Here is a 26,738-nt window from a genome sequence, read left to right as displayed (position 1 = left end):
ACGGAAAGAAAAAATTAGCAGAAGGAAATGATAGGACCTTGATTATAAATGAACAAAAATTAAAATGACATAGGAGCCCAAATTATTTGAATCTCATTCCTAAAGTGTCTGGTGGATGTGATGCAGAAAGAAATTCTATCTCAGGCATTCTTCTTTTTCTAGGAACTCATAAATGACAAAGTAAGGGCCTTTGACTGTAAATTTCTGAGATATTCTCTCTTTACTTTTTTTGTTATTTTTTTCTCTTCCCATTTGGCTTTTGGAACACTCCCAGTGGTGCTCAGGGCCTACTCTAGGTTCTGTGCTCAGAAATCATTCCTGGCAGTGCTCAGAGGACCATAAATGTTTCCTGGATCAAAGCACGATTTAGGGGGCTTTGTGGGCCGTCCCCCACGCCCCACCGAGGTCGCCAGCTGCCCCCCACGAGCGGCTCTCCGGCACGGCCACGGCCCCGGAGGCACAAGGACTTAGCACAGAGAACCAGCCGCTTGGAGCAGAAAAGCAAATGGACTTGTGTTGAACCGCGCCACCAAGCCGGCCCGGAGGGGGAAGGGCGTTGACCGGCCCGCCCGCTCCTCTCTGGAAAGAAAGATGGCGGCCGCACGGGAGCCTTGTGGAAAGCAGGTTTGAGCCGGGCTCGGGGGAGCGGCCGGGACCTCATGGGAAGGGGGGCTTTGTGGGCCGTCCCCCACGCCCCACTGAGGTCGCCAGCTGCCCCCCACGAGCGGCTCTCCGGCACGGCCACGACTCCAGGGCACAGAAACCAATCTCTTAACTAGCTAACTTTTAATAGAAATTCTTCCAGGGCCAATAAGTAAAATAGCAGAAATTCAAAACCGCGCGGCCGCAATAGCGGCCGCGGGACATCATTCTATTCTTAAACCAAGTTGTAGAAAGCAAATCATTTCACAACGCTGTCTCAGCATGTCTGATTGTGGGGGGTGGGTCGTAAACTCTAAACAATAATTGTGCATCTTCTATCGAAATAATCTATCTAGTCAAAGTAGATAGAGTATTAACTAGAACTCATCTGCCTCACAAGAATTGGGAGGGGTGGGAGGTAGGGGTCTATTGGGGTTCGGGGTTAAAAATGAGTATTGGTAAAGGGAAATGTGTTCGGTATCTACATGACTGAGACCTAAACCCGAAAGCTCTGTAACTTTTCCCACAGTGATTCAATAAATAAATAAATTATAAAAAAAAAAAAAAAGCACGATTTAGTCACATGCAAGCCTTTAACTCTGTACCTATCTCTGGCTCTTCTTTGCTTTTTTCTTTTTTTCTTTTTGGGTCACACCCAGCGATGCACAGGGTTTACTCTTGGCTCATGCACTCAGGAATTACTCCTGGGGCTACTCAGAGAACCATATGGAATGCTGGGAATCGAACCCGGGTCAGCCACGTGTAAGGCAAACGCCCGACCTGCAGTGCTATTGCTCCAGCCCCACTTCTTTGCGTTTTAACATAGGTTTCAGCAGAGAAGATGAAAGACAGGGTCTTTCTGACATCAGCTGCCTCTGATCTCTCCTGTAGGTTCATCTGACAGAAAAGACATTTCACAGCAGAGGAAAATGTGAATTACATTTTCTTGTCTCTTGTTCACTAGTGTTATAATGGGTTTCAGGGAGCTGAGAGCTCAGATGGACACAGGGAGGACATGAAGTAAAGAACAGAAACATCACTGACTACACACGACAAGGAATAGGCTTTGCGACAGAAAATCAACAACGAATTGGAAAAATCTCCAAATCAGCATATATATTATTGTAGATTTCAAAAGGGGAGGAAAAAATACTACAGTAAGCCAAGAAAACCAGGAGGAAGAATCTAATTTCCAGACTTAGCAATTTATAAGAAATTTCTGCCAATCCCAGACACATAAACAGAAAAACAAAATTGGTTTTGACAAAGGTGCAAAAGTAAAATTCTTAGCGATGATAGAAAACACCAGATTAATAAGCTTAAAAATGAATAAACTGAACTTCATCAATATTTAAATCTCATATTCTGAGTAAGACGGTTTTCATGGTAAGTGATCACCATGCCACAGTTTTCCATCGTTATAACTTCGTCTTATTGAGAATGATATTCTCCAAAAGGGACTATACATGCTATGAAAATGAAATGTTATAGAAATGACTACTGACTAAATGACTGAGCAAAATCCACTTGACATCCAGTTATAGAATCAATGTTTCTTATATTGGACTTTAGTATTTGTTACAACGGATTATATTGTTTTCCCTGATGATTCACTCACTAAGGATCTTTCAGATTATTTCCAGTGAAAGTCATTACTGAAAAATTCTAAATGATACTGAAAATTATGGAATTGTCCCTTCTAATGGGTGAATTTTATGACATGGATTCTATCTCAGTTGAACTCTGTAACAAGCTAAGACACGTATCCCTTATCTAGTGGTGTGGCTTGCCCTTCCTGGGTTGAAGCATCCTCGCACAATCCTGCCTCCCTGGGTCCCTCCTCTCGGCTCGCACCTGGGGTCTCCCGTTCTGCTCCAACGTTCTCATCTCAGGATGGATCCATCCCGCAGCTCCAGCTGCGCCTGAGGCCCCTACTCAACTCGGAGCTCGACCTCTCCAGCCCAGATCTCTTCCAAAAGCCACCTGGAGTCCCTAGGTCCCTCCCTTGAGTGAGCAGAAGCACTCAGCTGCTCCGTGGACCCTGCTCCAACTCTCCAGGGCCTGACCTGGTCAGAGTGGGGCCAAGGTGGGGTGTGAGAGCTCGGGTCCGAGGGGATTAGGGCGGGGTCAGGGCGGGGCCAGGGCAGGGACATTGCAGGTGCAGGTCGGAGGTCAAGGAGGGCTCAGGAGAGAGCTGTGTCCAAGGAGGAGGGTGGGATTAGAGAGGTCATGTATGTCTTAGGGTCAGGGGGCAGTGTCAGGGTGGGGTCAGAGGACAGAGGGGCGGGGCCACTCTGGCCCTGGGCACGGAACCGGGAAGCCCCTGGCAGGAAGTCCCGCCCCCAAAGCCCGGGGGCCCAGGAGGTGCCTGGGGCGCCCTTGGCGCAGGTGAGCGGATGGCCTTGGGCAGGGAACAGCCTGGAGTGGACTGGACCAGCCTGTTTGTTCCTCGCGGTGTTCCCCAGTCTTCGTGCGGGCAGCCAGCCACTGCGACCACGCGGTTGGGGCACCCGGCCCGCCCTGTCCAGGCCACAGGGCCCACCACCGCCCCTCCCGAGACAGCAGGGAGGTGGAGGCGGGATACTAGGACAGCCCCGCACACAAAGCTGGTGTCTGGGCCGGGGTGGGAGTGGGGTGGGGGGCGCTGTGGGCATGGGGTCGCCGGGATGCGGCTGGAACCAGCTGTGGCCACCACATCCCTTCCGCGTCCTCCCACGGGGCTTGCTCACGCGGCTCTGCTGTCCAGGTTCCTGCTGCCCAGGCAGCGGGCAGGGACATCAGACCCCAATCTGCCCTGTGGCTCTGGGGCTGGTTGAGCCCTGCTCCTGACTTTCCCACCGAGAAGTGGTCCAGGGTCTACCGGAGAGGAAACGGGACCTCCCTGTTTCCCACACGGCATCGGGCTGGTCTCCACAGTGTGCGGGAAGACCAGGGGCGTAGGGATGATCACTGGTGGCCAGGAGGCCGTGGAGGGCCAGTGGCCATGGCAGGCCAGCCTGCAGTACCGGGGCATTCATCCCTGTGGAGCTGTGCTCATTGATTCCCACTGGGTGTTCTCTACCGCCCACTGCTTTACAAAGTGAGTTGTTTCTTGACTCCTTGCAGCTGGGCTGGCAGGGGGAGAGGGTTAAGAGATTAGAGCTCCGAAGTCCTCAAGGCTGTGTGCTGGGATAATCTGTGTCGTTCTAGTCCAAGTCTTTCTGCCTGTGACCTGTCCTCTCCTGTATTGTCCTCACTCCTCACCTGACTTTGCTCATCTTCCATCCTCATCCCGGTGCCTTCCCCCGACACAGGTATGCCCCCGAGATGGCAGTGTTCATCCTGCCTCCCAGGTGCAATGAGAGCTGGCTCTTTGTCACCTCACACCAGGGCTTCCCTCAATGTCCCTGCAATCCTGGTTGGCAGAGAGAGGCTGGAACCTGGGATGCAGGGGCAGATGCTGGTGTTTGGCATGTCTCTGGCCTGGGGTCTCTGCTCACCACATGTCTATTGGCCAGCTGCATGGACACTAGATATGGAGTCCGTGACCTTGAAGAAGAACAGAGCTGCTCTCTGTCCTGGGTCTGGTTGGCTGTTCATATAGGTTTGGGAGGGGCAGTAACCAGGAGCTGGATCTTCGGTACATAGAGAACCACAAGCATCTGCTCTGTGCTGTGTCCCACTTGAGACTCACTATGGATTAGGTTGGCTTGACCCACCTCACTGTGTCTCCATTTAGTCAGAGCCAAAGTTCCCCCTGTGGATGAGCAGGGCTGACACCACTGGAGTGTGGAAGTCAGATGGGTAGGCTCCTGCGGCATAGGTTAGCTTGTGGAAGCAAGAGTTTGGTCACCGACTGTGTGGGGAGGAATTTCTAGGTGGTGGAGTGGAAGGTGGGATGTTTCCTCCCTCATGGTCAGAACACAGGACATCCTGCACACATGGTCTCCCATTGACCAATGATTTTGTGCAGTTTTAGAACAGGTGAGTACCAAGAAGGAAGTGAGGGGCGGGAGCGATAGCACAGTGGGTAGGGCGTTTGCCTTATACGTGGCCAATCCGGGTTCGATCCCCAACATCCCATATGGTCCCCTGAGCACCGCCCGGAGTAATTCCTGAGTGCAGAGCCAGGGGTAATCCCTGTGCGTTGCCGGGTGTGACCCAAAAATCAAATAAAAATAAAAATAAAAAATAAAAAAGAAGGAAGTGAGAGAAAGGAGTGGTGCTAGAGCAGTTTGGTCATAAGGCGGGTCAAGAGCCAAGACGGAGCCAGGGCTCTCTGCATGTGCCCAAGGAAGGTCAGGATTGTCTAGCCTCATGGGGGGCCTCCAGCCCTCTGTGATCCCTTCCTCCAGTAATGGGTGTGTGCTGAGTTCTGTTTAAAACCGCCGCTGGTCTCCAGAGAGAAGGGCTGACAGAAAGGGAGAGTCATGTGGGGTGGTGCAGACAAGGCAGTGCTGGGGGTCAGATGATGGTGTAGAGGCGCAAGCTGCCATATGCAGAAGATAATGACTGTCACTTTCCCTCCTGCAGGAAGTCTCATGCCCCTGAAGATTACTGGGGGTTCGGGGGAAGTACGCAGCTCTACCAGGACACCCAATATGCCAGGAGGGTGACTGTGAGCTGCATTATCATCCATCCAGACTTTAAGAAGCTCCACCATTTTGCAACGGTGTTACAACTGCACCAACCTGTGAACTTCAGCTCCTATATCATTCCTGTCTGCCTTCCAACCCCTGGCATGGAGCTGCCCCTTGGCACATCTTGTTGGATAACTGACTGGGGAAAGCTCACCGAGAACAGTGAGTGGCTATGGTGTGGGTGTGGGTGGGAGATGGGGAATGGGATTCTAGCTCATCAAAATCTCTAATTAGCATGGAGGCCAGTGGACCTTGTCCCTTTGTGCCTCATTTCCAGAGAGCTGGACTCTTCTAGTTCCTCTTGTGAAAAATGTGTCCTTCTGAAAGCTTCAAAGTTACTCAAGTTGAAGACACTGAAATTCTGGGGTCCTTTGGTTTTTGGAGTCAGGAATCTGGATCTCAAAGTTTCTCTGGTTTGGGTGTCCAAATTTAACTGATAAATTAATTGATTTAGGGTTTCTCAAAAATGCTGTTCAGGTGGCCAGAGAACTCCTCTTATTGGTGTATGGCCTACCTTCTCAGTTTGAGGATGCAGTGTTGTTCGGTCCTGCAGGCCACCCCACTGATGCTGGGGAAACCTCTGGGCCACGTCTGGTTGTGCTCAAGGGCCTGTAAGGCTTTATCTTGATGCTCAGGGAACATGTCATGACAGAGATATGACTGGCAATGATTTTGTGAGAAGCATGTATTTCATACTTCTGTTAGCTTCTAGCCCCTTGGTTCTAATATTTCAATTTGATGTAGATCAGACATGACTTTGTGAAATTAATTTGTCTGAGTGTTTCTCTTTCTACTGTGAAATACCTTAATTTTTCCATGGCCATAGAAGGAACACGTAAAGTAAAGTAAAGGCCCTCCCGTTGTTTGTCGATTTGCTCGTGCGGGCCCAGTAACGTCTCCATTGGAGACTTTGTTGTTACTGTGTTTGGCATATCGAATACGTCACGGGGAGCTTGCCAGGCTCTGCCGTGCGGATGAGATACTCTCGGTAGCTTGTCGGGCTCTCCGAGAGGGGCGGAGGAATTGAACTCAGGTCGGCCATGTTGGCTGCATGCAAGGCAAACGCCCTACCACTGTGCTATCGCTCCAGAAGGAACACGTAAAAGTAAGAAAAAAGCTCTTGAAGAACCTCGGGGAAGAACGATCATGGCCTGAAATTATCTCAGCTCCATCACATAAGTTTTGTTCTTCTCCTAACCTGTGTCTCCTATCTGCCTCTTGGATTTGTTAGGTGAATGGAGATAAAGGGTGAATACAGGGCAAAACTTTGTGGAGGTTTTCAGTTAAATGAGAAATATAAACATTGAGTATAAACATGAACTTGTTCAGAGAAGTATGTTTATACTTTAGTGAAATGTTGATGGCATACTGATTAGGGAAAAGGAAATATTTATTTGCCTTTTAAATTTTTTTATTTTTATAAAGTTGTTCACAATAATTTATTACATTAAATATTCCAACACTAATCCCACCTCCATAGACCTTCCCACCACCATTATTTTGAATTTTCCTTCTTTCTTTCTTTCTTTCTTTCTTTCTTTCTTTATTTCATCTGTCTGTCTTTTTTTCTTTCTTTCTTACTTTCTTTTTCTTTTTGGGTCACACCCAGCAATGCTCAGGGGGTTGCTCCTGGCTCTGCATTCAGGAATTATTCCTGGCGATGCTCGGTGGACCATATGGGATGCTGGGAATCGAATGTGGGTCAGCCGCGTGAAAGACAAATGCCTTCCAACCCTAACGGCCTTTATTTATTTATTTATTTATTTATTTACTTTATTAGTGAATCACCTTGAAGCACAGTTATAGACTTACAAATTTTTGTGTTTGGGTTTCAGTTATACAATGATCAAGAACCCATCCCTCCACCAGTGCCCATTTTCCACCACCACGGGTCCCAGTATCCCTCCCATCCCCCACCCCCCCCATCCCACCCTGTCTCTGTAGCAGGGCATTCCCTTTTGTTCTCTGTCTCCTTTTGGGTGCTGTGGTTTACCAGAGAGGCATTGAGTGGCAATTGTGTTTGGTCTATAGTCTACTTTCAGCATGATTCTCCCATCCTGGGAGGATCCTCTTAACACCCTTTATTTGGTGCTCCCTTCTCTATCTGAGCTTTCTTTTCCCCTAGCACGTGTGGCTGGCCTCCAAGTCAGGGAGCAAAATTCCTGGCACTAATCTCGGCCACTCTTGGGTATTAGTCTCCTATTTTGTTATTTTATGTTCCCCAGATGAATGCAATCTTTCTGTGTCTATCCCTCTCTTTCTGACTCATTTTGCTTAAAATGATACTTTTCATGTATTACCACTTGTATGTAAATTACATGATTCATCTTTTCCAACAGCTACATAGTACTCCATTGTGTAAATGTACCAAAGATTCTTCAACCAGTCATCTGTTCTCGGGCACTCGGGATTTTTTCAGATTCTGGCTATTGTAAAGAGTGCTACAATGAACAAACAAGTGCGGATGTCACTTCGACTATACGTTTTTGCCTCTCTGGGACATATTCCCAGGAATGGTACAGCTGGGTCAAATGGGAGCTCAATTTCTAATTTTTTGAGAATCATCCATACTGTTTTCCAAAAGGGTTGAACCAGTCGGCATTCCAACCAGCAGTAAAGGAGGGTCCCTTTCTCGCCACATCCGCACCAGCACCGGTTGCTTTTGTTCTTTTGGATGTGGGCCCATCTCTGTGGTGTGAAATGATATCTCATTGTTGTTTTGATCTGCATCTCCCTGATGATTAATGGTGTAGAGCATTTTCTCATGTGCCTTTTAGCCATTCAGATTTTTTCTTTGAGAAAGTTTTTGTTCCTTTCATTGCCCCATTTTTGATGGGGTTGGATGTTTTCTTCTTGTGGAGTTCAACCAGTATTTTGTATATCCTTGATATCAACCCCTTGTCAGATGTGTGTTCGGCGAATATTCTTTCCCATTCTGTTAGACTGTCTTTGTATTTTGGTCACTGTTTCTTTGGAGGTGCAGAAGCTTCTTAGTTTAAGATCGTCCCATTTGTCTATCTCTGTTTTCACTTGCTTGGCCAGTGGCGTGACATCTTTGAAGATACCATTAGCTTCTGATCTGCTGCCACCATCCCTCGCTCTACCTTTTCCGAGTCTCCTCCCCCTACTCACCCTTTGTTTCTTCGATCCCCACACCCAGTTGTGTCTCCATTCTGCCCCCATCACTCTGTGGTCTGTTTCCTTGGCAGCTGTGATCTTGCCCAGGCTGCAAGAGTCCCCAACTCTTCTCGCCAATATAAGGGAGGGCTGTTGGCCCTGTTTCCTGTCATAGGATTGGCCACTGGCCTTCTCTGCTCTTCTCCTGGTTCCTCCCTGCTAACAACTGGATCACAAGACCCCAGGACCTGATTTTATCTTCCCCTGGTGAGAATGGTTAGAACCCACAGATCTCATAGTGCCTTTCTGTAAATATTCTCCCAAATCTCAGGTCTTTGGAACTCTTCCTTCATCTATGATGTCTGACATTCTCTTGTAGCCCCTCTGTTGAATTCTCAGTCAGTGCTGTCTTTTCTTCATAGTAATTCAAGACCCGCCCGGCTGCAGATCTACTTCTCCATGGTTGGCTGACCAGTATAATCCCTAACTGCCTTCCTTGCTCCCCACAATGCTTCTGCTTTTCCTACCACACTGGACCCTCCTCTTTGTACCCTCTGCTCCCTTGACTCCAGGATCACAAGGTCATTTTCAGTTTCTTGCTTGGAATCCCAGCTGAGCAATGAGCAACGCCTCTCCCTTCTAGACAGCTCCCTTCTCTTATGAGATTTGATTGCACGTGTGAATCTGAGAGAGGTTTCTGGTCTTCTCTGTATGTGCCTGTGTGCCTTAAAGCTCCAGTACTAGGAATCACACAAGGGTACTCAGGGAGCATTTGTCTGCAGTGTGGTTAGAGGAGCCTCAGAGCTATAGTTCCTGCTCCCCAACTCCCCTGCCTAGATGAGCCTTTCCCTTTAATGCAGTAAGAGGCTTTCTGCCCACACTGGTTTCCCTGCAATTATTTCAGGATGCTTTGTGGTGACGAGGCCCCCACCCCTCAGGCCCCAGCATTATAGAGTTTCTCCACCACACCTAGGTAGGAGCATTTTCCAAAGAGTCTGAACATTTTTAAGAAACCCAGAGCCTGAAGTGACTGAGAGGAAGGATTCTAGGTGGTGCATACTGCTGTAATCAGCTTTCTGAAAAGCCTAGGGTCTATAGTGGCTTCAGACACCCAGTGCCTCTCACAGGCTTAGTCTCTCGGCCCTTATTCATTAACCATCACTTCTGATGCTGAGTTAGTACAAGGTCCTTGGCCAGTGGCCAAGTTTAACTGCATGATTGATAGATTTCCATCTGTGACTGTCCCAAGGATCAATTTGGAGCTTCCTAGTGCAGGATGGTAGTTCTGACCCCTGACACTAGAACTATATTAGGACACTGGCATCAGGATCATCCCAGGGGACCACTGAAAACACCCAAACAGCCGTGCCCAATAACCTGCCCTTATAATTAGAATTCTGAGCCCCACCTCAATTGTCCACACTGATTGCCCTCTCTTTTTTTAGGGTGATTCTGGAGGCCTTCTGGTCTTTAACTTCTCCAAGAGTTGGGTTCTTCTGGGGTTGGCCAGTTGGGGTCTGGTCTGCCAGCGTCCCATATCCCTCAGTGTCTTCACCAGTGTTGCCCATTTCATCAAGTGGATCGTCCAGATCCAGAGACTTGTGCCTCTTCCTGTTTCCTTGTCTGCTCCTCCTGAGGTCCCATTTCTATATGAATCCTAGCCAGTTTCCAGCTCATCGATATTAACCCTCAGACCTCTACAGCTCTGGCTACTGTTGCTTTTAGTGCTTAAGGCCCTGTGGCAGGACCTGCAGTGACCGAAGAACATTCTGTCCCTGCTCTTTGCCCCAGTCCTCAGCATTCTTACTGGAGCCTCACACTTGCCACCATCTCTGTGGTTCTGTCCATCTGTTATGATCCCAAACCCAAGCCTGGAAAAAATAAAGCAAAACCAAATAAAGGCTCACCTTGCTCTGAAATTGGTGCATGTCCCTTCCTGTGGACTGGTCATCTGAACCCCTGGTCAAGGAAAGAGGTCTGGCAGGAAGGCTGACTGGCAGGAGGGCAGGCCACTGAGGCCACTGGCACCTGCTAAAAGAGTTGTCTGTGTCCACGTTGGTAGACTCTCCCCTGTGTCGAAGGTGAGCATATCTTCCCAGATGATGATCAATCTCTGCCCTCTCTCAGAAACAATAGGACAGGCCCATAACGCAAATGATGGAAACATCTCTGGAACCTGGAGGTCTGAGATGCAGGGGCAGCAGGGCTGATCGCACCCAAGGCCTCTCCACTTCATGTGTGGGTGCCTCTGTGTGAGTCCGTGTCTCTTCTCATCAGGACACCAGTCCTGTTGGGTTTGGGTATATATCAGTGATCTCTTTCCTGTTAATCACCCCTTTGAAAGAACTGACCTCCATGGGTCTGGGAGCTCTTAGAGCTGTTTGGGAGCATGTTCAGCATGCATCATTGGGTGCAGCCCTGGAGGCACCCTGCCACTGAATTGCCATTGAATTGGCCAAGAAATGCCAGTGATGAAGTTTACATAGGTGTGCATAGATCTATCCCTCAGATGTGGCATATAAAGAGTTGTAATAAGGAAATAATAAATGCCAGAGACAATAAAAACTAAGGAAGAGTTTAGAGAGTGGAGTTTCCTGGGTGGCAGGGGAAGATGGTCTGGGGGAGAGGGGACTGGAGCCATGGCTGGGGAGGGCAGTGGGCACTCTGGTGCTGGTGTGGTGAAGGGACACTGTGTCCATGGACCCCTACCACTGTAGCAGTGGGCAGTGCTGAAAGGAGGTAAAGGGATACTCATGATACCCTTTCAGTAACAGTATTGCAAACCACACTGCCTAAAAGGGAAGTGAGAGGGGGTGGGGGGGAGACAGACAGACAGACAGACAGACAGGCGCTCTTGTGCTGGTGTGTTGGACACTGTGTCCATGGTCCCCTATTACTGTAGCAGTGGGTAGTGGGCAGTGGGTGCTCTGGTGCTGGTGTGTAGGACACTGTGTCCATGGTCCCCTATCACTGTAGCAGTGGGTAGTGGGCAGTGGGTGCTCTGGTGCTGGTGTGTAGGACACTGTGTTCATGGACCTCCATCACTGTAGCAGAGGGCGGTGGGCACTCTGGTGCTGGTGTGGTGGAGAGACACTCTGTCCATGAAACCCTATCGCAGTAGCATTAGAAATCATGGTACCGAATGTTTTAAAAATATAAAGAATCCCTCATGGTGCCCCCAGACCTCCTGAGCATTCCTTGGGAAGACCCCCCCCCCACCAACCCCAAGAGAGACCCTGAAACCAGCCCAATGGCTGCACATGCGTACTGAGGGGCGCAAAGGCCATGTGCTGCCAGACACACGCCCAGCCCAGAACCACTTTCAGGGGGGTGTCCTGTCCTCCTGCAGGCCCAGCAGCCAACATAGCCTTCCAGGGGAGCACAGCCGAGGTGCCCCGGCCTCTGCCCAGGCGCAGCACCCACAGAGGGGCAGTCCTGTATGGACCAGCAGACGGGCACCTTCTGAGGCAATAAGGCCCCAGGAGGCCCCAGACGTCTGCCAGGGTTTAGCAGCAGTGCAGGGTAAGCTCACAAGTTTGGTCCCCGGGACAGCGTATGTTCACTGGAGCAGTCAAGAGTGACTCCTCAGCGGGGCTGGAGCAATAGCACAGCGGGTAGGGCATTTGCCAACCCGGGTTCGATTCCCAGAATTTCGTATGGTCACCTGAGCACCACCAGGAGTGATTCCTGAGTGCAGAGCCAGGAGTAACCCCTGTGCATGGCCGTGTGAGACCCAAAAAGCTTCCTCTCCTTAAAACAGAAAACAAACAAATAAACAAACAGAAACAAAGAGTGACTCCTCAGTACAGAGCCATGAGGAGCCTGAGCACTTCTGGGTGTGACCCAACTGCCCCCAAATTGTTTTAATAATTCTGTTTGGGGGGTGCATGTTATTCACTTTCATCCCCACTAACGTGTCCAAACACCTCTGCCACTGCCTTTTTGTAATTTCTAGTTCGTCCCTTCCCTCTCTGCAATGTAATTTTACGTGAATTCAGATTCACTAAATATTTTAAGAAACACATTTTATGCTTAACTTTTCATTAGTAATAGCACCGTAGCACTGTCCTCCCGTTGTTCATCAATTTGCATGAGCAGACACCAGTAATGTCTCACAACAAATGTGAGACTTATTGTTACTGTGTTTGGCATATCGAATATGCCACGGGGAGCTTGCCAGGCTCTGCCATGTGGGCGAAATACTCTCGGTAGCTTGCCGGTCTCTACTAGGGGCGGAGGAATCGAACCTGGGTCGGCTGTATGCAAGGCAAACACCCTACCCGCTGTGCTATTGCTCCAGCCCTCATTAAAAGTAGCACTGTCCTCCCGTTGTTCATCGATTCCCTCAAGCGGGCACCAGTAATGTCTCACAACAAATTGTGAGACTTGTTGTTACTGTTTTCGGCATATTGAATACGTCATGGGGAGCTTACTAGGCTTTGCCCAGTGGGCGAGATTCTCTTGGTAGCTTGCTGGGTTCTCCGAGAGGGGCGGAGGAATCGAACCCGGGTCAGCCATGTTGGCCGCCTACAAGGTAAACGCCTTACCCACTGTGCTATTGCTCCAGCCCGTTAATAGTGATAAGTGCAGAGAATTAAAATGTTTAACACTGAAGAGTTGTTTTCCTACTGTTTCTCAATAATTAGAGTTGTAACTAGTTTTTAAAAACTAGTAGTCTAATTCCCTGAGAATCTCTAAGGTCCTGAGTTTCAAATATCTTGTCACTGAAAATGAAGAATGGTTCTCAAACACCTTCTCTACAGGTACCAGGACCATATTTAAATGGTAAAACACTTAACAATTAAATCAGTACATTAAATCGGCCCCCTTTATTATTATTATATGATTATTTGGTTTTGGGGGTACACCTGGTATACTCACATCTTACTCCTGGATCTCGGAACAGACTCATTTATCACAGTGTGGGGGCTATATGGGGTGCTGGGAATTGGCTATGGGCAAGGCAAGTGACATATCTGCTGTACTATCCCTCCCACATATTTTTTTAAGAGTGATGGCAAATGTTCAAATATGTCTGGTTACAAAAACATTTAAATTCTATGATGTCAAATCAAAGCATTGTACATTTTATGTGAGTGAAGAATATGATATGCAAATACCCAATGAGCTTTAATTTTTTATTTGGTGCAGGCTAATGCAGCAAGATGTGAGCCTTGTCTATGCCCTCAGGATGGTGTGGGCCTGCAGGTGACTGAGCACATCTTCCTCCAGATGGGAAGGACTCCTCCACTGTCCAGGGAGCACAGTACTCTCAGGGTTCCCCCCTCCCCTGTGATTCCCCTCACCCTTTGTGCTCTCAGGCCTCCCAAGGAGCACAAGTGAGAGGACAGACACTGAAATGTTTCCAATGAACTGAATTTTATTCACTATTTACACAATGACACAAAGAGGCTGCTCCAGTCAAACCCCCCATTCTAGGTACAGTCCCCCCCCCCATTCCAGAGCAGTCTTAGCTGAAGATCATGGGGAACACAAGGCTTCTGGGTGCAGCCAGACCCTGGGAGGTGGTCAGGAGGAGCCCCCCGATATCCTACTGTCTCTTGTGCCCCCTCCCCCTCCTCTGGGCCATGGCAGGCTGGAACTTTCTCTTGGGGGGCAGGGAGGGGCCCTCCAGCTTCTCAGTCAAAGCTGAGCCACTAGACACCGTGGGGTGCTCCCTGGGACAGTGGGTCTTCTTAGCAGTGCCCCGCCTTGGGCCCCCACACACAGGATGCTTCCTGGTAGGGGCCTTAGACTTGAAGGCCCTTGTGCGAGTGGATGGAAGCTCGGGATACCCCTGACGTCCAGGCAGGTGGGGGCCAGTGTCAGGGCCAGTGTCAGGGCCAGGGCTCTTGGGTAAGCCCCAGGGCAGCAGGCTGTTGTGAGAGGCTTGGAGGAAGACCTGGCTGGTCAGTTTCTCTTTCTCCTCACTGGAGCCCTCTGCTGCCCCAAGCGACCCCCGGCCAGAAGGGACCTCTCCCAGCATACGGGGAGGCCTGCTGTCCAGAGTGGGGGCAGTGAGGCTGGGACAGGGCGCTGGTCCTGCCTGCAGGGGTGGGGACTGCAGTCTCCCCAGAGAGGGGGCAGAGGCTCCAGGTGCCATCACAGTGGCCTCGGCCTGCCCAGGCCATGAGGCATGTCCAGAGTCAGTCTCAGGGGGGCAGGAGTCTTTTATTGTCACCTGGTGTTGGGGACAAGCCTTCATGACCTCCTTAGCCTTTGAGGCCTGCAGACGCTTGTCCACAATCTGGGGGGAGAAGGGACAGTGTGGGCATGTGGGGGTGCAGGGTGGGACAGAGAGTGACTCCTACTCCTCTCAGCAGAAGATGCTTGAGCTCTGTGGCTCCCTTAGAGCCTTCTCACTCTCCATCATCCTCACTTCACCCAGTATTCATGTCCTCTTCTCCCTGAAGCCTCACATGAAGGGGGCATGGGGGGCATCGCACTTGCTGGGACTCGCTTCTGGGGCGCCCCTCCTTGACCCATGCAGCCCCACTTATCGGAGTTCCCAGGCTTAGTCACCGTCTAACCCGTAGAGTCTCCTTCCCCGAACCAACCCAGAAAACTCCTTTTTGTTTGCCCAGGGTCCTTGCTCACCTCCTTACCTGAACGCCCCGGTCCCTGACACAAACCTGCAGAGGTCCACTTGCCCTCACCTGTGTGGGGGTGAGTCCTTCCTCCTTCTCCAGCTCCTCAGCCAGGTCCAGGAGATCCAGCTGGGACTCTGGGCAGAGCAGGAGCTCCAGGAAGCTGGGATGAAGGATCGCCTCAACCTGGGAGAGGGAAGCAGGGGTGAGGGTCCTCATAGGGAACAGGAGGGAATGAGGAAGCAAACACTCCTGTCCCCAGCACAGTTCAGGGGCTTAGACGGCTGCACAGGCTTGGACGGCTGCACAGTCTCACACAGACACAAGCCGGGAACGCTCACACACACACACACACACACACACACACACACACAGACATGTACACACCCGCACTCACAAAGGGACACGAACTATGTACCTACTCTCACAGAGTAGCACATGTGAGCACAAATGGATTCAAGCACACACCTGATACAAATGATACACTCTCTTCCACCTCTAGGTACGTGTACATGATTCTGCACATGTCTGCACTGCGCCCACACATTACACACAAATGTAGACACACAGAGATATTCACACATTGACCAAACTCAGAAATGCACAAACAAGGGCCACTGCTTGTGTACAGAGAGAGACATGTGCACACATGCGTACAAACACAAGCAGAAATATGCAAACACAGGTGTGCATTTACACAGAGAGCTCAAAGCAAAGACTGCACATCACTGCCATGCCCTGGATAGAAGCAGCCCTGCACCCTCCCTACCCCACAGCAGCACCCAATCCCCCACCTTGGTGACAAAGTCCTCCTGGGAGCACAGCTCGTACACATAGCTCAAGAGCCCCGGGTCAGGGTAGGTCCCAGGCTCCTCCTGCTGCTCCTCCCTGTCCACTGCCCGTTGGCCGAGGGGCGCCCTGCAGACTGAGTCGGGGGCCTTTAGCAGCTCGTCCATGATGTCCATGTACTCCTGCACGGCCTCAGGAGGGATCTCCTCGGGGGCCTTGGACTTGGGGGGCTGCTGAGGTTTGTGTGTCTTGGGGCGAGCTGCCTGGGCCTGGGGTCTGGCCTTCTTGGGGACACAGGCTGAGGAGGAAGAAAGAAGAGAGGGATGTGAGGGGACCCCGCGTCCATGCCCTCAGACACACAGCACTGAGCACAGAGTTGGGGACAGGTCCCAGTGGGCTGGATCAGGGCCCTGGAATCCAGTGGCTGCGTGAGGGATGAGGTGGCCCTCAATGGGAGGAGGGACCAACTGTGTCCCCAGGGTCTCCGACCCCACTTCAAAGGTGAGTCTGACGCCTGAGGCAGCATGGGATGTGCTAGGAGAGGGAGAAACCCGTGAACAGGGGGCCGCTGACCACAGGTCTGGGGGTCATCGGGAGAGTGAAGGCTCCCTGTCAGGTCAAGACCCACGAGGGCCTTCCCAGGTCCTGTGGCCCTTAGCTGGGAGCAGGGTCCGTACCTGTCTGCTGGTCTGGCGGTGGGCCTGGAGCCCCCTGAGACCCAGGCCTGGGTGGGGCGGGGAGTGGCAGGCCCTGCACCCCGTTCGTCCACTGCAGTTTCTGCACCTCCATCTCCTCCTCGGCCTCGAACTCCATGAACCTGGTGTGGGGAACACAGGCCGTGATGAGTTGGGTTGAACGGGACTGAGCAGGATGAGTAAGGGACAGGGGATGCTCATGGCCCAGTCCCCAGGAGGGTAGAGAATGGGGTGGACACGGACCCCAGCACCCCCAGCGATCCCCCACATTGGCCCTGGAGGGTCACAGCAGGTCAGGGACTGTGACCCTCAGACTGTGGTCAGGAGCCCCGGAGTGGGCTGGGGAAAAGTGTCCCGGCTCCGGGAGGAACAAATTTCTGCAGGGGAAGGGTCTCCTGGGGCTGCCTAGCCCTCCCTGCCCCTTGGCCATCTGGGACCAGCCCCTGAAGCTCGGGCCTGCAGCCACCCTGACCCCCACTCTCTGCCCAGGCCTGACTCACTTGGCCGCCATGTCGGAGTAGATCATGCGGTCATAGTTGCTCGTGCCCCGCCATTCCCGAAGGGCCAGGCGCAGGCCTTCCTCCAGGCTCATGGTGGGCTTCAGGCGGGCCAGAGTGCGAAACACCGGGCTACAAGGACAGGCTTGGTCAGGGTCTGCATCTGCCAGGAGCCCACACTGCCCCACATCCATACCTTGACTGCCTTGACCTCCAATGGTGGCCTGGTCTCCCCTCCCAGAGTGGACCTCGCATACCACACCCTACCCTGGTGGCTGTACTGGCGTATACCCTCAGCTCTGGGGATATGTCATGGGATGCCAAGGCCGAGAAGTCACGGCCTGTCTGAACCCTGGCACATCTGTGCTGTGTCTGGTCTTAGGAACAGAATGTCTGTCCCTCAGACCACATATCAGGACCAACCCTGATGAGATGACTGAGGTGAGGCTTTCGGACATGGCTGGTCACTACGGGCTCCTGAGCCAGAATCCCGGGATGGCATCCCTGAGAACATCTGTCCCATGGACCCTACCCTGGGGGTCACCCCAGTCCCCTCCTTGGAAGCTCCATGAACCCGATGACCACTGAAAGACTCACATGAGGAAGCAGGAAAGGACTTCAGTGTCAGGAGTCCTGGGAAGGTACCTCCGGGTCAGAGCCTTCAAAAGCTTCCAGCGCTGGAAGTTCTCATAGACACTGTTGGGCCTGCGCGAGGCTTCAGGAGGGGCCTGGCTCCAAGCAGGGACTGGATCACTGTCCCCACAAAACCACTGGGGCTGTATCCCACCGGAGGATAAGAATAGAGTGGGGACTATCTGAGCCTCTGGTGGTGGAGCATGAGGCAGATGGTCTCCCATACCAGACTGGGTGACAGTAGTAGCTGGGGTGGTTGTAACGGTGTTTGGCACAGAGGATGCCAAGTAGATGGGTGCAGGATGCCCAGATGGAGCCTCTGTTGCACCCTGGTTGGGTGGAGCCTGTGTCTGGGTGACAGACTGGTTCTGGGCTGACTCCAGAATCTTCCCTTCAGAACTGACCTGGATGATGACCTTGCAAGGTCCAGGGTCGCAGGGGCCATGGCCAGCAGTTCCTGCCACCACGGGCATTGTGGGGAAAGGTGACAGCACCAGAGGGTTGTGAGGAGCAATGGCCGAGGTCACCAGAGGGGGCGTCTGGATCAGCTCCCAGGGTGGTGACTGGGGGAGTCCTGGATTGAGGAAGGGCAAGAAGTCGCCGAAAGCAGAGCCAGAGACCCCAAGGTCCATGGTCATCTCCGGGGTCAGCACTGGAGACGCTGTGGAAATGGAAGGAAGGAGGGATGAGAGGGAGAATGTACAGGCGTAGCAGCCCGTGTCCCTCTACTCCCCAGTGTCCATCAGTCCTGATGGTCCCTATTAAGGCCCTTTTACAAGGCACAGGGCAGCACGCAGTGTCCTCAGCGTTCGGTCCCCGACCCCAGGTGGAATTCCTCACCTGCCGGCTGGATTCTTATTCATCATGACCCTGAGCCTAAAACACTGTGCTGGGAGAGGCAGTTTCTGGGGCTCAGTGCTGACCCTCCTGCTTCCCAGACTAAGGAGACGAGACTCTTCGGGGATGTTTCCTACTCAGGAAGAGCCCAGGGCTCAGATACGTGCACACCACTCACTGCCCGGCCCTGTGCTATCAGACCCACAGCAAACTCTTCACACTGGCTGGTACTGCCACACTGTCCCAGACACCGAGTCACTCCTGACCTCAGAAGTCCCTTTGACAGGAGAGGGATCTATAAAGTGGTTCTGGGGCCCTGGGTTCCCATGATGGCAGCAGGGATGGAAAAGGCCAGAGAATACACCATCACACTCCTTGGAACTGCTTGTCATGTTAGATCGGACATGAAGTGACACTGTCTGTGGATCTCCTGCCACAAGCTCCCAGGGACAGACACGGGCCACTAAACACCAGGCATTAGCCAGCTGCCAGGAGAGACAATGTCGTCTGCAGCCATCCATGCGCTGAGGAGCCTAGGAGAGCGTAGCAGGAGAGAACCCAGAGCCTGTGGACATCATGGTCAGGACAGCGGCCTGACATTCCTGCTACTGCCGAAGATGGTCTTTATGCCTTGTTACACTCCACCTGCTCTCTAACAAATTGGCCTTCACAGAGTTTCCTTGGGAAAATCAGCCCCCCAACGCCCCACTGGCTCTCTCGCTGTCTCTCTCTCTGCCTGTCTCTCTGTCTCTCTCTCTCTCTGTCTGTCTGTCTGTCTCTCTCTCTCTCTTTCTCTCTCTCACACACACAGACACACATACACACACAAACACACACACACACACGTTCCCTGTCTGTGACGGAGAATGTGAAATTCAATCAGTCTTTCCCTCAGTGCTGAAACGCAGGCTGGGACTGCACCACGAGATGCTAGACAGGAAGAGTGAATTTCCTCTAAAGGGAGAACAATCCAGAGCAACTCGGAATTTCAAGTCCTACTAACTAGGCTGAAGTTGCCTGTCTGCCAGCCCTGCCCACCCAGGACAGCTGCCTGGGCCAAGGGAGGAGTGAGAGAGAGTCAGGCCCCGGCTCCGGAGAGGACATTTCATGGCAGAACTGGACACAAACAGTCTCAAACATTTTCTGGCTCAGACCATCTCTGCTGAGATGCCCCCAGCAGGTCTCCAAGTGACAGACACAGGACACACTACACACTCCCAGTGACAGACACACAGGACACACTGCACACTCCCGGTGATGGGCACAGGACACACTACACACCATCAGGTCTAGCTCACCCTAGCTGAGATACTTTAGACAGTCACAGTGGGGTTGAGGCAATGTCATGCGGCTCAGCATCCTTGGGCCTTCCCTATGTCACCATTAAAATCATGACTCAGCCACCAAGGCTCCTACAAACACATGAAAAACTGCTCCGTTCCCTCCATCATGCACAGACACATACATGAAGAAGCAATGTGCCTGCTGCCTTACTCTGAATCTCCCCTGAATCAGTCTGACCCACCTCCATGGACAGAACAAATAATTATAAATAATAACGATTATTGTTATTATCTCCAAACCTGACTACCCGCTCAGGCTCTTCTGGGCTCTCCCCAATATACAGGTGAGACATCCATGTAGCCCAGGGCTCTCTCCCTTCTTACACCTTCACAAGATGGAGTCCCCAGTGAGTGTGACCCTTTGAATCCCGAGGATCTAAGGTTGGTTGAGACTTCCTCTCAAACCCACACACACCACATACAAGTACACCCTCACAGGCTTACCTGTTTCTGACATCGTTCATGTAGATGAGGCCAGGGCCCCCGCAGCTTATCAGCCTTCACAATGGCAAAAGTCAGGACCAGGATCAGAGGGTTAACTGCTCACGCAGATGCTCAGGATCCAAGTGGGTGAGGGTGAAGTTTGAATTCAAACCTCAGAATGTCGGACCCAAGACATTCCACCGTGGGGGAGGGGAGGGCCAGGAGGGCCTGGCTGGGGAAACATTCCGTGAAGGGCTCTGATTGGACGGCCAGAACCAGAGCTTTCCTTCAAACTGGTCAGTTGGTAGCACAGCTGACATGGCCTCTTCTAGCAACTTTCCAGATTCTCAGCACACAGGTTTAACTTGCTCTTCACTGTACCTCAATGTTTTACTCACCAATCTAGTACCAGTCTAGTTGTGTGGCCCTCAAACCTCTTTAAATTCTCACTCCCTGTTGACCTACTTCAACAAAGTCTACTTCTTCTTAGTAAAATTCAGAACATAATCTCTGATCCACATAGGAAGCCAAAGCTTTGAAGGAGAAATCACATCTTCATATTCTCAGTGATTTTTTTTTGTTATTTAGTTAATTCTTCACGATTTAGTTTTTTTGGGGGTCATTTCCAGCATTGCAAACCTGGCTCTGTGCTCAAGTATCACTCCCTGTATTACCTTGGGAACATATGGCGCCAGAGATTAAACCAGAGTCAGTCATATGCAAGTCGACTCTTATCCCCTGTATTGCCACTCTAGTCCTTAATAAGTGTAGTGTATTTCCTTACGGCGTCACATATGCATGCTCTTTAGAATCCATATTATCATTGTGTGTGATATTATCTTTATGGAATCTATGTAGCAATCTTTAAAAAGACTTGTTTTGGGTTTTTTTTTTTTTTTGCTTTTTTGGGTCACACCCGGGCATTGCACAGGGGTTACTCCTGGTTCTGCACTTAGGTATAACTCCTCGCGGTGCACGGGGAACCATATGGGATACTGGGAATCGAACCTGGGTCGGCCACGTGCAAGGCAAACGCCCTACCTGCTGTGCTATCGCTCCAGCCCCCTAAAGAGACTTGTTGATCCTTACTTTCATCTTCTAATCTTCCCCTTCATCTACTTCCATCGTTGATGTCCAATGATGTGGAAGCATGTTTGTGGGTTTGTTTTTTGTTTTGCAGTAAGAATACAGGCAGGGAGGTGTTTCAGATTCAAAGGAGCTTGACCAAATCTCATGGCAGACATTTCTCCTCTTGAATATTGCAGAAGCAGAGCTACTACAGAAAGTAGGGTTTGTGGGAAGAGGGGAATGATTTGGAGCATTCCTCCTAGTGAACATTCTCTGAAAGGGACTTTTGTTGGTACTTAGAAAGTGTTTTGTCCCTGAAAAAAAAAAACAAGAACAAGAATATGAATTTAAAAGGAGTTGCATGAGAATTCATAGTAAACTCCAAGTGTTAAACAAATGCTGTAAGAGAAATACTGTTTTTCCACAGTAATACTCTAAGTATAAAAATGCTTTGGGGGAAACTCTGAATACAGTCAGAGACATGTACTTTCTAAGAATGTTTATAGGGTCTAGAGTTTTTTTTTTGCCAGGATTGTTCTTTTATGGGACCTTTGCAACTGCTACTGAGCCCCAAAATCATAATAGTAATTGCCCCCATTTGGGGCTAGTGTCTTTTCCTCAGCCCGCTCCAAAATGCTCACGATAGCTGCGTGGGACGGGCATTTCTCATTTTAAAATCGAGAGGACTCCTTCCACCAGCGCTGATTTTGAGGGCCAGCACTGAGGCTCGCGTGAAAGGGCCGGAGCTCCCAGGAACCCTCAGCAGTCCGTTGCTTGGCTCTCTTGCAGGAGCTCCTGGGCCCTCTTGCAGTCTGCCCCGTGCCCAGTCTCGCGGTACGATAGCCCTCCAACGTCTCCCAGAATCCTTCAAGGCTTTCCTACCCCGCCCCCCTCAAAGTCAGCGTGATGTCACGTGCACAACTGCCAAGCGCGGACCCTTAACGGACATCAGGCCAGTTACCCGGCCTCGTGGGGCGGCATCCTGGTCCCTTATGCACATAGACAAGTAGTGGCATCTCTGGAGGGGTCTCTGCCCTGCGTTGTTGCCCGGCTGTTGGCTCTACACCCCGCACCCGTGTCTGGAGCCCCTGACTGTGGTGCGCACTTCGGGGTGTGTCTACACCGGGAGGGCGGTGTCCACTGCATTTCAGCTCCCAGGTGTGGTCTCTGGACCGCGCAGTCCCTCTGACGCTGCTGGGAGGGATCCCCGAAGCCCCACATTTGGAGTAGCCTCTGAACACCTCGGGTGTGGGCCCCAAACCAAAACTAAAATCAAGTAGATACACTGATCATTCCAATTTAAAGTCAGAGATCAGCATATTAAAAAAGAACCACGAGGGCCGGAGAGATAGCACAGTGGGCGTTAGCCTTGCATGCGGCCCACCCGGGTTCAATCATCCCTTATGGTGCCCCAAGCACCGCCAGGAGTAATTCCTGAGGGCAAAGCCAGGAGTAACCCCTGAGCATTGCTGGGTGTGACCCAAAAAGAAAAAAAAAACCACGATGTAACCATATGCTACTTACAGGTTACATAATTCAAACGCAGCGATATGTAGAAATTGAAATTTAAAAACTGGAACAAGACGGGGAATGCGAGGGGTAAACAGAGTTGAAATGGCAATACTAATATTATGTAAAGTAGATTTCGCAATAAAAATGGTGACATGAGACAAAGAAGATCATCTCGCAATAAAATCAGGGTCAATCCTGGAAAACATAACAATTACAACACCTAGGCTGAATAAGCCAAAACCTCTCCAAAAAGTTTTGGAGAGGTCTAACGAAAAGATACTATCCACAAATTAGAACAATTGCTGTTAGGATTTTTGTACTCTCTCCAAAGGAGAGCACTGCTGATGGGCTCCCTTAAAAAAAAAAAGCTGGGAAGATGGAGCAAATTAAATTCAAACAAATTAAAAGGAAATAATTCAATGAAACAACAAAGAAGCAACAGTAATAGTATAACAATGTCATTGACTCCACACAATAGGTAGAAAGGTCATTCTGACAATGTTGATTCTTCCAATACATGAATATGGATTGTTCAATTTCATAAGATTTTGTTGAGGATTTTTTTTCATTGTTTTTGTGCCACATCGGTCATATATCAACCTTTATCCAATCATCTGTCATTGGATAACTGGGTTATTACCATATCCTGGCTGTTGTATTCAGCAGTGAAGATAGGTGTGCCTATATATTTTTGAATTAATATTTTTTGTGTTCTTGGAGTGGAGGTATACACATATATCACATTTTCTTTATCCAATTATCTGTTATTGGATAATTGAATTATTTCCATATCCTGGCTATTATCCTCAGTAATGCAATGAACATATGTATGCCTGTATATTTTTTAATTAATATTTTTGTGTTCCTGGGGTAGATACCAAGAAATGGAATCACTGGGTCATATGGAAGTTCTTTGTTTACTTTTTTGAGGAATCTTCACACTGCTTTCCAGAATGAACTAGATGCCGTTCCCAACATGAATGAAAGACAATTTATTTTCAAATAAATTTGCTTTTCTTTTCCTAAAAGAATTAGAAACCCACATCTGTGTTTCAGCACTTTTCAGTAAATGAAACAGATTTCTTGACTAAGAGTAATGAAATCATCTTTACCTGAATGCCCAATTATGGTGCAGTTGGTACCTAAGGTGGCAGGAGATGGAAGAGTTAAGCAAACATAAAAAATTAGGTCTGGGGACCAGAGTGATTGGAGAGCAGGTGGGGTGTTGCCTCGAGTGCTGCTGTCTCAGGTTCAATCCCTGGCATCCCACACAGTCCCTCAAGCACTGCCAGGAGTGATTCCTGAATGCAGAGCCAGGAGTAACCCCTGAGCATCACTGGGTGTGATCCAAAAAGCTCAGAGTCAGTTGAGCAAATTAAATTGACAATAGAACTATACTTTTGGTGTATTTTGTTCGTTTGTAAAGTGTTTGCTCTTTTTCCATGATACTGTTCGACACAGATCCTTGTTTTTCAGAGAGCAATGGCGCTTCAGTCATTGCTTCACACAAGCACATGAGTGAGATGCTGCAATCCCAGACCTCTGACAGTTCAAGCACCTTAGTTTCAAAGAGAGCACTAGAAAGGCTAGTGGGTAGAGACATGGATTTTGTGTTTTTTATTTGGGGAAGCAATCTGCTGGATTAGAGGTGAGCACATCGAACCCATCAAACAAGAATTACCCATTGTGTTGGGCGGTTCTGGTACCGGGACAATGCTACTTCTGGTTCCTTTACCCCACCAGGACTTTGTCAGGGGAGGATATGTCTGCTATCAAAAGGGCGAGCAAAGAGCAATTGGAAAGAGTCTTGAGAAACCCCAGCGGGAAGGAAGATGCTTTACGGGCACAAAGAAGACTGCAGTTTACTGTGTGATCCTCTCCTGGGAGTAGCCAGTCACGGAAGCTTTACTGCTTCCCCTTCAGGACACAGAAAAGGGTGAGGGTGAAGGGTCAGCATCCTTCATTTTCCTTCTGAGCCTCTTTAGGAGTTTACGGTGCCTGTGTACTGGGGGAAGTAAAGTTCAGTGTGGGTGTGTTTGCAAATGAGGTACAGGTGTAGTATTCATACAATATGGTTTTCATCCTGTGTTCCATGTAGCATCACCCCTAAGGACATACATGTTGCCATCAGTAACTATAGACCAATCTTTTATTTTTATGGAGTTATTGGTTTTTTAGTCTTATATATTTTGGATATCAATTTCTTTATCAAAAGCATAGGTTTCAAATGTTTTTTTCCCTCTCAATAAGATAACTTTTAATTTTAGCATTTTTTTCTTTCTTTTTTTTTTTTTTTGCTATACAAAAGCTTTTTAGTTTGGTGTGATCCCATTTGTTTATTTCTGCTCTTGATTTCTTTGTCCAGTGGAATCACTAATATCACTTCTGAAGACCCTATCCAAAATAGTTCTGCATGTTTTCTTCAATGCGTTTTGTAGATGCTGGTCTAATTTTGAGATCTTCACTCCAAGATGATTTGTTTTTGGTGGAAGCTGGTGGAACTGAGAGCTGGGCGTTTGAGCAGCAGGAGTAAAGCTTGAGGTCTCACCAAATATTTGGTAAAATCATCATCGAAACTACCCTCTATTGGGCTTTACTTTGCTGGGAGATTTTTCATGACTGACTTATTAAACTTAGAACTAATAAAGGTAAAAGGTAAAGGTAAAGGCCCTCCCGTTGATCGTCGATTTGCCCGAGATCTTTTAAAATCCTTTTTTCACCCATAATCTATTTTTCAATATTTTCCTTTGCATTTCCGTTACTGATTTAAATGTCTCCTCTTTTCATTTAAAGTTTGTCATTTCAGCAGATCTGAGTGTTGGGGTAAAATCCCATATAATAATGGTGAGTCTGGTGTCAAAATGTTAAATGTGATCAAAGTAGAGTGAGACAGGAATGTGGAAATCATCTGCCCCACAGGTAAGGGGAGGGTGTGGTATGGGGGTATACTGGGGTTTTTGGTGGTGGAGAATGGGCACTGGTGAGGGTACGGTTGTTTCATTGTGTGACTGAGACTTAAACCCAAAAGCTTTGTGACTGCTCTCACAGTGATTCAATGGATAACATTGTAAATAATAAAAAAAGAAAAAGTAAGGTGGAGTTCATGCCCAATTCAGTCAGCTGATCAGTGGCTGGGTAAATAGTAGTACTCCTACATGAAAAAGAAGGGGAAAAAAAGTTTGTCATTTAAGGTCATTTCTCTTTTCCCCCTGGAAAGATAGCACAGCGGTAGGGTGTTTGCCTTGCATGCAGCCAGCCCGGCTGAGCTGGGTTCGATTCCTCCGCCCCTCTCGGAGAGCCCAGCAAGCTTCCAAGAGTATCTTGCCCGCACAGCAAAGCCTGGCAAGCTACCTGTGACGTATTCAATATGCCAAACACAGTAACAACAAGTCTCAAAATGGAGATATTACTGGGCCCGCTTGAGCACATCGACAAACAACGGGAGGACAATGGAAAGACAGTGCCTCTTTTCCCCCTAGTTAATTTTGTTTGTCTTTCCAGAACCAATGTTTGTTTGGGTTGGTCAGTCTTTTCCCTTTTATTTGAAAATTTTGTTGCTTGCTAATGTGGACCTTTATTTTTGTATTTTCTTTTTAAAAAATGTTATTTTAATTGATTTAACGCTGCCGTATTGGGGGCTCTTTCAGGGTCAGGGGAATGAGAACCATTGTATTTATGTTTTTGGCATATCGAATATGCCATGGATAGCTTGCCAGGCTCTGCCATGCGGGCAGGATACTCTGGGTAGCTTTCCGGGGTCTGTGAGAGGGATAGAGGCTTTTAGGGCGGCCTCTAATCACCCTTGCAGGTGTTCCCGTGGTTCAAATCATATTTGAACCCCATCAAATACGGTACAGTAATCTTGGTACAGCCACCACCATGCTGACACCACTCTCCGCACACATGAAGGTACTGGCAGAGGGACAAAGCCACGCGGGTTCCGGGGCCGAGACCTCCAAGCCTACTCGAATTGGAG

At 49.6% G+C, this 26,738-nt stretch overlaps 1 protein-coding gene across 1 annotated transcript in view; it reads right to left on the bottom strand.

Annotated features, from left to right (window-relative positions):
- Window positions 1–18,052, bottom strand: part of LOC130036159 (NUT family member 2F-like) — a 64,399-nt gene extending 46,347 nt beyond the window's left edge. The window contains exons 1-8 of the mRNA XM_056128141.1: window positions 17,984–18,052; window positions 17,544–17,722; window positions 16,950–17,078; window positions 16,479–16,571; window positions 16,120–16,288; window positions 15,760–16,002; window positions 15,050–15,151; window positions 14,560–14,625 (exon numbers count right to left, since the gene is read on the bottom strand). Coding sequence (XP_055984116.1) covers window positions 14,560–14,625; window positions 15,050–15,151; window positions 15,760–16,002; window positions 16,120–16,288; window positions 16,479–16,571; window positions 16,950–17,078; window positions 17,544–17,722; window positions 17,984–18,052 — 1,050 coding nt within the window. The remainder of the gene's footprint in view (window positions 1–14,559; window positions 14,626–15,049; window positions 15,152–15,759; window positions 16,003–16,119; window positions 16,289–16,478; window positions 16,572–16,949; window positions 17,079–17,543; window positions 17,723–17,983) is intronic.
- Window positions 18,053–26,738: the final 8,686 nt, after the last annotated feature.

The sequence above is a fragment of the Sorex fumeus genome, unplaced genomic scaffold (genome assembly GCF_029834395.1).
Source record: "Sorex fumeus unplaced genomic scaffold, SorFum_2.1 ptg000063l, whole genome shotgun sequence".
In the NCBI taxonomy this organism is placed as follows: Eukaryota; Metazoa; Chordata; class Mammalia; order Eulipotyphla; family Soricidae; genus Sorex; species Sorex fumeus.
The sequence above is the reverse complement of the archived record's forward strand: the minus strand, read 5'-3'. Positions and strand labels throughout refer to the sequence as shown.